Source organism: Oncorhynchus tshawytscha, linkage group LG25 (genome assembly GCF_018296145.1).
Source record: "Oncorhynchus tshawytscha isolate Ot180627B linkage group LG25, Otsh_v2.0, whole genome shotgun sequence".
NCBI classification, from domain to species: Eukaryota; Metazoa; Chordata; class Actinopteri; order Salmoniformes; family Salmonidae; genus Oncorhynchus; species Oncorhynchus tshawytscha.
This window is the reverse complement of record NC_056453.1, coordinates 9,409,947-9,419,428: the sequence shown is the minus strand read 5'-3', so window position 1 is coordinate 9,419,428 and position 9,482 is coordinate 9,409,947. Positions and strand designations below refer to the sequence as shown.

General features: G+C 42.4%; 1 protein-coding gene across 1 annotated transcript; it reads left to right on the top strand.

Moving 5' to 3' along the window:
- Positions 1-4,504: 4,504 nt before the first annotated feature.
- Positions 4,505-7,573, top strand: LOC112224746 (proline-rich protein 35-like). The gene is made up of 2 exons (XM_024388428.1): positions 4,505-6,018; positions 6,166-7,573. Exons 1-2 carry the CDS (start codon positions 4,676-4,678, stop codon positions 7,031-7,033), a joined length of 2,211 nt encoding a protein of 736 aa, XP_024244196.1. The 5' UTR covers positions 4,505-4,675; the 3' UTR covers positions 7,034-7,573.
- The last annotated feature ends 1,909 nt before the right edge of the window (positions 7,574-9,482 follow it).

Below are 9,482 nucleotides of genomic sequence, written 5' to 3'. Positions count from 1 at the left end.
AGCTCTTACACTAAAAGGGCATTATCATAATTTTCACAATTTCACAGTATTATTCCAATCTCAGTGTGGAAATATATATAAAACACAGGATATATATATTAAATATATATAAAACATGTTTAATCAAGTTAATCACAGGAAATATATATAATTCATGTTTTAGACTTCACTGGGCCTTTAATGTTCATTTGTCTTTCAAAGATGTTCATGCTTAACTTCTTGAAACAATAGGCCTATCCTATTCCACACAAGTGCAAGCAGTTGCAACATTTTTTTTTACCTGCCAAAGCATACTTGAATCTTATTAAGCATTAAACATCCATTTGATACCAGGTTGTTTTGAAATCAATTAGGAGAGTGTATGAACAAATACAAACAAATACTTATTTTAACTATAGATTCTGGACAAAATCTTATATATGTTTTGATGTATGCTATTTTTGTATGATTTGTTTATTCAATAATCAGGAATTATTCGACTGTTAGGTAGCAAGGTAAGTTTTGACATTGATGCCTAGGCTTTGTTGTGTGAAAAATGAAAATACTTTTGAAATAGGTCGGTCAAACAAGTGTTGAGGTTGAGCGTTAAGGCCTATCAGACCTAATTTGAAAACCAAACAAGAAATTGTCAAATAAAATATTCTAATTGTACATAGCCTACCTAAAGTCTGCATCGAATTAACGTTGAACCAACCTTTGCCGATACTGTTAAATGTGCTTCTGTATCCTTGCTGCAAGGTAGACACCACATGCGACAATACCGAGGACGGAGCTGCAGTATTATAGTGCCCCAAGGCAATGCTCCTAGTCAATATCTTCTACACACTCGCTTTCGCGCTCCCATTTGAGCTGGATATGCGCTGTCTGCTTGTACCGCTATACGCAGAGAATTGACATACAGACACACCACCGACACCAGGTAGGAATACCAGATTTATTCCCTAATTTCAGATACCATATGTTGTATAATTAGTATGAGTGGGTTTTATTTAGAAGGCTATGATTATTGGGCTTTGTAGTTGTGTTGTGTCAATGTTTGTAGGCTATTGTCATAATTGGTCCACAGACACCGTTGTCCATGGGGAAAACAGTGCAAAGTGTTCTGTTATTTGACATTCATGGAATTTGTGTGAAAATTAAATTAAAAATATTTATAATATTTTACGACTATATTATCTTATATAATTTAAACAGCCTACTCATTTTGGAAGATTGTTCTGAAAATGTCTCTCAAAACGATTTCATTAGATTATTTCAAAACATTTTTATCTCACAGAAGGGAATTACTTGAAGTGTTACTTTGTATAGATTTTTGTGATTTTCATACATAGACTAAAGTTGTATTTTAGGCTTAATTGTTTATAGGATAAAAAAACCTCATTATTCTAAACCCAAGTTATCACAATGTTATAGATATCTATCAAAGTCTAATTTAGGACTGAAGCCCAGATATTTTTGAGAAGTGTAGAAATAAATCATGTGTTATTTGGATATTGACTCTTTCACAATAACATCAACAATATCATTAATGTGAATTCCTTTTCGACTCAAAAAAACGGAGAGGAATTGTTTTTATGGTTAACTTCACGGATGTATTAAATATCACTGCATATTAATTCAATACATGTAACAAACAATCCCCCACAATGTCAATGTCAAACATTCAGATGTATGTACATTCTATGTAATGTATGCTAATGTGTAGTTTAATATTGACCATTTTTATGAGGCCCCTACACAGTATCACAGTATTATCAAGTAACTTGCATGATAATAACTACATCTAGATTAACAACTAAAATTCATGTTGAATTCTTCTCCCATCCTCTTTTTCAGGACCTTCTCCTTAGTGGAAGTTGACAGAAGACATTGGATCATCACTCAGTCTTCACTGCAAGCCACCATCTTAGGTAAAGTCACATCCCTTATGAATTTAGAAAATTAGGCTGAATTTAAAATAGAATGCAAAAGTATAACAGTTATACTCTCTGTATTAGTCAATATATAACTATAACATAAAGAGAGTAGATAGAAAGGATGATTCTGCACTCTATAAAATGTAATTATTTCCTGTCTGTGAGTAGATCAACATCTCATATTGGTGCCATTTGACACGTTTGCACCCCTTCCCCCAACCCATCCAATGTTATCGGTTTTTGTTTGTTATTGCACGCAACTTGTCAATGCTTTTAGTGATGTGAGCTATCTTAATTGAAACAATATATGTTGAAGCTGAAGCGATTATAGGCTTGTCTGACCAGGAATCCATAAAAGCTGGAAACAAGGATACGGGACAGGAGGGGAGGAGGGGGGTCGAGGGTTTGGTGGCCACTAACAGTGTCGAGCAGTGAAAAAATCTAAAGGAAAAATGATTTTTATTGATTGCCTCCTAATAGCAGCTGTTAGGCTCTATTATGAGCTCAGAGGCCAGGTCAGAGCCTCAGGGGTAGACGAGCAGGATTCTGCAAAAAGGCCTGCCACCCTGTGTTAGAGTGAGTTTTGTTATCCCTCTTGTACTGCAGTGAAGTCGAGTTCAATTTATGTCTATCTGTCCTCACAAGGTGTGATGTACGGCGTGATGGTTTAATAAAAGTTGATCGTATTCTGAAACAAGACTTACCTCAGCCCGGACCCCTAAACATCACACAGGCTTTCATCCCTGAACGACCCCAGAAAAAAAAAGCCTCACAGCAGGGTCTTTTAATCTGAAGAGTGATGCTCTCTCGCTTGTTCACTCGCTCTACCCACAGGGCAGCTTGACTAACAGTGGAAAACAATTACAACGTTTCTTTCTCCCCCCAAAAAGACACTATACATTTTTGGGGAGTGTTTAAATTGGTTTGAGTGAGTTATTTAAAAGGCTAATTAAACTAAAGTGATTATTATGTCGAAATATGGAAGAAAATGGTGCTCTGTTGAGATAAGACAGTAGTTAACTGTAGATAATTCAATTCATTGGGTCTTGTATTTATCTATAAAAAAGATGGTGAGACAACGCTGCATGCAATTATGCTATTTAAATCAGTCAGTTAACAGAGTAGGTCAAGTGTGTAAAACTTTAAAACTTTTATGTTAAAATGTATTTGACATTTAATCTGCATTGTCCAATTATTTTGTTTATCTTTGGGAATTGTGAACTACCATAATTATAGACGGACAGGAGGTCAACTTGCTTAAATATCCAACCAAAATTCTGAAATACAGAGAGAGAGTTGATAGGGAAGTCAGTCACTTCTTGATGACATTTTCCAATGTTTTATTTTATTTTTACGAGTGGCAAATATGTATGATTTCACTAAAGAAAACATCTAACTTAAGTAGTCTCTGAAAATATTGTAACGTTGCCATATTTAGTGCACAGGCTTATTAATAAACAAATCCCCGATAATCAGAATACATGACAAACATTACATTAGAAATAAACACAAGGAACACTTTATCTATTTACCTGATATTTATTTTAAAAACATAGAAAAATGTTTCATGACCTAATGACCTAACCACCTCACAGCTGTAATAAATCTCCACTCTTATCTGTCTTTGGGATTCATAAAAAAAAGTACCACAAGTATCATATAGTACCAATGTTTTAGTCTCAAAACGCCACAATTGTTACCATGTAATTTTACAGGAAATTCCAGCTGTAATAAATCTCCCCTCTTATCTGTCCTGTGAAATGGATGAAAGAGTATATTCAACTTCGAGAACACCACCCCAACTCCAAAAGCACCAAAGTAGGGAGAAAAGACAGAAGTGGGTGAGAGGAGAGCAGTTGAACTTGGTGTGATGTGCCCTGACCCAAATCCCAGCCCTGACACTAACGATGCCCTATGGGCGTGACGCCAGGCTCTCATTAAGAACCAGGGCCCATGCTCCGACTCCCCCAACACCCGCCCTCTTAATTAAACCATCACCCTGGCCATGCTGCACGGTAGCCGGCCTCCATGGACCCGGCCCAGAGCCCATGTAGCCAGGACAGGGCCGTGAGTGGAGCCCCCTGCACAGGTGCAGAGCCCCCCTGGGGCTGCCTGTTTGCCCCCAGCACTGGGACTTGCTAGCGCCTGGTGCTGTACTGGAAATAATGATTAGTGGCAGGTACAGTGAGAACAGAGCATTGGGGGCCTCCCTGCAGTTGGGTTAGTGGCAACTCAGCTCAGCAGCTCAGGCAGACAACACATGATGCACTCTCATAGACATACATATGAGCATGCTGATATACATAGCCCCCCAATGCCGGATCGAACCAGGGTCTGTAGTGACACCTCTAGCATTGAGATGCAGTGCCTTAGACTGCAGCGCCACTCAGGAGAAAAACCAACCCCCAACAAAAATATGACAAAAATAATTGTAATAATTGGCCACAACATTTTTTTCGATTGACTTTCGATTGACTGTATGACACGATTCTTTAATTTATGTTAATACTCATCCCTGAACATTTCATTTTTATGTTTATAATATAACAATATATGTATCTTGTATTCCACAGCTCCTACCCACCTGTTTCCCAGGTTAAAGAATCTTTAAAGTCATGTATATAAAGGCTAAAGAAGTGTACTACATCTAGCCCGAGAAAGAACGAGAGCCTGCATCCCTACAGCCTCATCTCTCCAAGACTTTTACACACCTTCTCCTCAGAATAACCTGCATTGTGAGGACAGAATTATTCCCCATCATGTCCAAGGAGGACCACACGTGCAAGCACAAGGAACGCAAGCCCAAGAAGCCCCACTACATCCCACGGCCATGGGGCAAACCTTACAACTATAAGTGCTTCCAGTGCCCCTTCACCTGCATGGAGAAGTCCCATCTGTACAACCACATGAAGTACAGCCTCTGTAAGAACTCCCTGTCTCTGTTAATCGAGTCCGACTGGCCATACAAGAAGGGCAACCTTCTGCACCTGGACCAGCTCCGGCCCATCCAGCAAGCCCACTCTCTCCGGACCACAGCTGGGAAAGAGGAGCCCGAGCCAGCTACAGGGAATGAGGAGAGGCCCCGGCAGCAACAAGACATGGAGGAGGAAGGGGAGAGCCCGGGAGGAGAGGAGGAGGAGGAGAGCGGACAAGGGGCTGAAGTCACTGAGATGACCAGAGAGAGCTCCAACAGGGACTCAGAAGGCACAGCCAAGAGAACCAGTAAGCGTCCTGAGCCGGAGCTGCTGATGACTGATGTGTTCTCCCTGGAGGACCAGCTCTTGAGAGCATACTCGGTGGAGAACCAGCTAAAGCACTACAAGCTGTCCAAGACGTTCCTGACTGCGCCTGACCTGCTGTCGGAGCAGTGGCGCCTGCTTGCCACCAGCCACACCATGGCCGAGGGCACCCAGCCCAGAGTGAGCGACTCCATCCCCTGCTACCCGCCTCCACCCGGCCTGGTGGACTACCAGGACCCTACAGAACTCAACCGGTCTATCCTTGGGGTGGGATACCCCCTGAGTCCCAGCCTCTTCTCCTATATGAATTCAATGAATGCAATCCCCACTGCCGACACCAATATAACCGTACCGACTCAAGCGCAGCTAGCCCAGCTCCCCTTCCTGGCATCAGCCGCTCAGCTCTTGCACCCGGCATCCGGTGTGCACCACCCCATCAACCGGACCCTCCTGCCGTCCAGCTTCTACTACCCATTCCTCTGCGAGCATGCCTTTGGAGCAGCCTCCACTAAGAGCGACGTCAACAAGGTTCTCAAAACCTCTGCGAATGGCCTGGAGCCCATCCCCAGTTACCAGCCCAAAGTCAACTTGTGGAAGGTGCCTGCTCTGAGGCCAGGTACCACCACCACCTCATCCCCTACAGCATCACCAGACCCTTCCTACAGGACAGGGGACAAGCTCCAGGCTGCAGCCAAGGAGGGGAAACCAGGATGGGGCCTCAAGAGAACAGGAGCCCTCTTGGGGACCGATGAGTCCCCTGCAGAGAAGAGGCCAGCCCTCGGGTTCACCCTGGATCTACTCAAGAACATTCAGAACACCATACCCTTCTCCATGGCAACAGAAAAGCTCTTCCTCCACAGCACGTAAGATCTTACTTTTATAAATAAAATTTTGGTTATTACTGTTTCACTATATATTTTTCATATTATTCGTAATTGACTTCGTATTTTCCTCTCTGAAATCTCTGATTTCTATAATACATTATCTTCTCTTCTGTGGTCTCTCCATAGTTTTACAAATGCTCAGTCTCAGTCCCGGCCAGCGGAGCAGTGCTATACAAATAACCCAGTGAGCCGAGTCAGTGAGTCGCCCTCTCCTCCGAATTGTAGAAGAATCAGCAGCCAGGACTCTACCATCGGTCAAGGGACGGGGGAGGCATCCTCAAAATCAGAATCAGCTGCTGCCCTCCTCAGCAACCTTTCCAACGCTCTACTACAGGAGTACCAGGATGCCGAATGCAAGATCTCCCACCTGGAGAAAGAGGACCTCATCGCTCAGGGACACCTATGGGAACATCTGAACAAGATCCGCAGCGAGCTCTCCCACATTCACCATGCACTGGAGAGGACAGCCCGTCAGACGGAGGGACCCCTGGATCTCTCCATCAAGAAGGAACAACCCGTGGTGACTGAGGTGGTCGCGGCCAGTTACCAGGGCCTCATGGGAGCCTCACTTAAAGACGACATCACCACGGAGACAGAGGAAGATGATGAGGAGGCAGAGGAGGAGGAAGCGGAGGAGGAGGAAGATGAGAATGAGATGAGGAGGGAAGCGATGAAGGCTTCGTTAGAGCGTCGAAAGCAATCGCTGGACGTGCTGATCAAGATGAGTCAGGCTGGGGTGCAGGTGGTGAAGACGGAGGTCCTGTCACCAGGGGGGTTGGGGTTGAGGCCAAGCCAGGCGGAGGGTCTCTGGCCAGGCAGGACCACCAAGTGTGAGGCTGACTCCAGCGTGCTACTTTGCACTGATGGACGGCCCCTTGCGGTCTTCACTGACTTCCCCCCCTCCTCCAACAAAAACTCAAAGAAGCCCCTGTCCATTCAGCGACTAGGGGTGCCACAATGTCCGCCAAGCCCCCTGACAGCAACAGACTCCTAAACCTCTCCTGAGAAGCTCAATTTCCCAGCTTGCATTGCTCCTGAAAGCCCTCCTGAAGTCAACAAACCTTTGTTCATGCACTCCCTATGACTCTCACTGTCCAGGCAAGAACTCTCACCACTAATATCCTCTCAAAACATCACCGCCATCTCCCTCAAAAGATAACAAAGCTTAGCACCTTAAATAAAAGTGGGGGAATGAAGTGGGGGAATTGTTGATACAGGATTATTTGGGAAAACAATTCAAATGGGCAGTAGTGATGCTTGAAATGTTGTTGTAGGACAAAAAATAAATTTGCACTTATAGAGCGACACTGAACACATGTAAATGAAAATATGTTTTATGCTCTAAGGTATGAATCCGCTTACAATTCTGTCCCAAGTTGAGAGACAATCATTTGAACTGATTTGTACATATTGTAATGAATTTGATTGATGTAGTTAAAATGAATTAAGAAGTAAATGTTTTATATGAATGATGTTTTGTTGGATTGTTTTGTGTGTCTGATTAAGTACATGTCCACAGTACACATCTGTAACAAATGCACTTCCATTTATTTGAATAAAGAAAGAGATTGTGTATTAGGTGTTGTAGACTTTTGCTATTCTACTCTTTGTATGGGGCATTTTGAGTGAATAAGTGAATGTATTGTGGCATTACACGGTGAAAAATACACATTTATTTTGCAAGGGGTGTACAAAAGTGAGTACACCCCTAAGTGAAAATATCCAAATTGGGCCCAATTAGCCATTTTCCCTCCTTGGTGTCATGTGACTCGTTAGTGTTACAGGTGGTCTCAGGTGTGAATGGGGAGTAGGTGTGTTAAATTTGGTGCCTGTCACGATTGTCATCTGGAGCGGACCAAAATGCAGCGTGGTATGTGTTCATGATGACTTTTTTATTAAAAGAAAGCACTGAACACTGAATACAATCTATGCAAAACAATAAACGAATGTGAAGCTATAATGAGAACTGTGCTGACACAAGCAACTAACATAGACAATCACCCACACCCACAATGACAAAACAGGCTACCTAAATATGGCTCCCAATCAGAGACAATGACTAACACCTGCCTCTGATTGAGAACCATATCAGGCCAAACACAGAAACAGACAAACTAGACATCCAACATAGAATGCCCACTCAGATCACACCCTGACCAAACAAAACATAGAAACATACAAAGCAAACTATGGTCAGGGTGTGACAGTGCCATCGCTCTCACACTCCCTCATACTGACTGGTCAGTGGAAGTTCAACATGGCACTTCATGGCATGAGGATCTGAAAAAAATCATTGTTGCTCTACATAAAGATGGCCTGGACTATAAGAAGATTGCCAAGACCCTGAAACTGAGCTGCAGCACGGTGGCCAAGACCATACAGCGGTTTAACTTATTGGATATAGGGGGCTCTCTTTTAATTTTTGGAGAAAAAAAATGTTCCCGATTTAAACAAGATATTTTGTCACGAAAAGATGCTCGACTATGCATATAATTGACAGCTTTGGAAAGAAAACACTCTGCCGTTTCCAAAATTGCAAAGATATTGTCTGTGAGTGCCACAGAACTGATGCTACAGGCGAAACCAAGATGAAATTTCAAACAGGAAGTGCCCCAAATTTTGAAGGCGCTGTGTTCCAATGTCTCCTTATATGGCTGTGAATGGGCCAGGAATGAGCTTACACTTTCTGTCGTTTCCCCAAGGTGTCTGCAGCATTGTGACGTATTTGTAGGCATATCATTGGAAGATTGACCATAAGAGACTACATTTACCAGGTGCCCCGCTTGGTGTCCTCCTGCAATTATTGCGCAATCTCCAGCTGTGTGTATTTTACCATGTGGTTCAGAGGAGAAACCAAACTGCCACGAATGACTTATCATCGAATAGATATGTGAAAAACACCTTGAGGATTGATTCTAAACAACGTTTGCCATGTTTCTGTCGATATTATGGAGTTAATTTGGAAAAAAGTTTGGCGTTGTAATGACTGAATTTTCGTTTTTTTTTCTTAGCAAAACGTGATGAACAAAACGGAGCGATTTCTCCTATACAAATAATATTTTTGGAAAAAATGAACATTTGCTATCTAACTGAGAGTAAATGATTTTATTTGAATGCTTTTCTTGTTTTTGTGAAAATGTTGCCTGCTGAATGCTAGGCTTAATGCTATGCTAGCTATCAATACTCTTACACAAATGCTTGTGTAGCTATGGTTGAAAAGCATATTTTGAAAATCTGAGATGACAGTGTTGTTAACAAAAGGCTAAGCTTGTGAGTGAATATATTTATTTCATTTCATTTGCGATTTTCATGAATAGTTAACGTTGCGTTATGGTAATGAGCTTGAGGCTATAATTACGCTCCCGGATACGGGATTGCTCGACGCAACAGGTTAACCCTCTGTTCCCCCTCATGTCCTTGTCGGTAATTGTTTATTGTAAGTT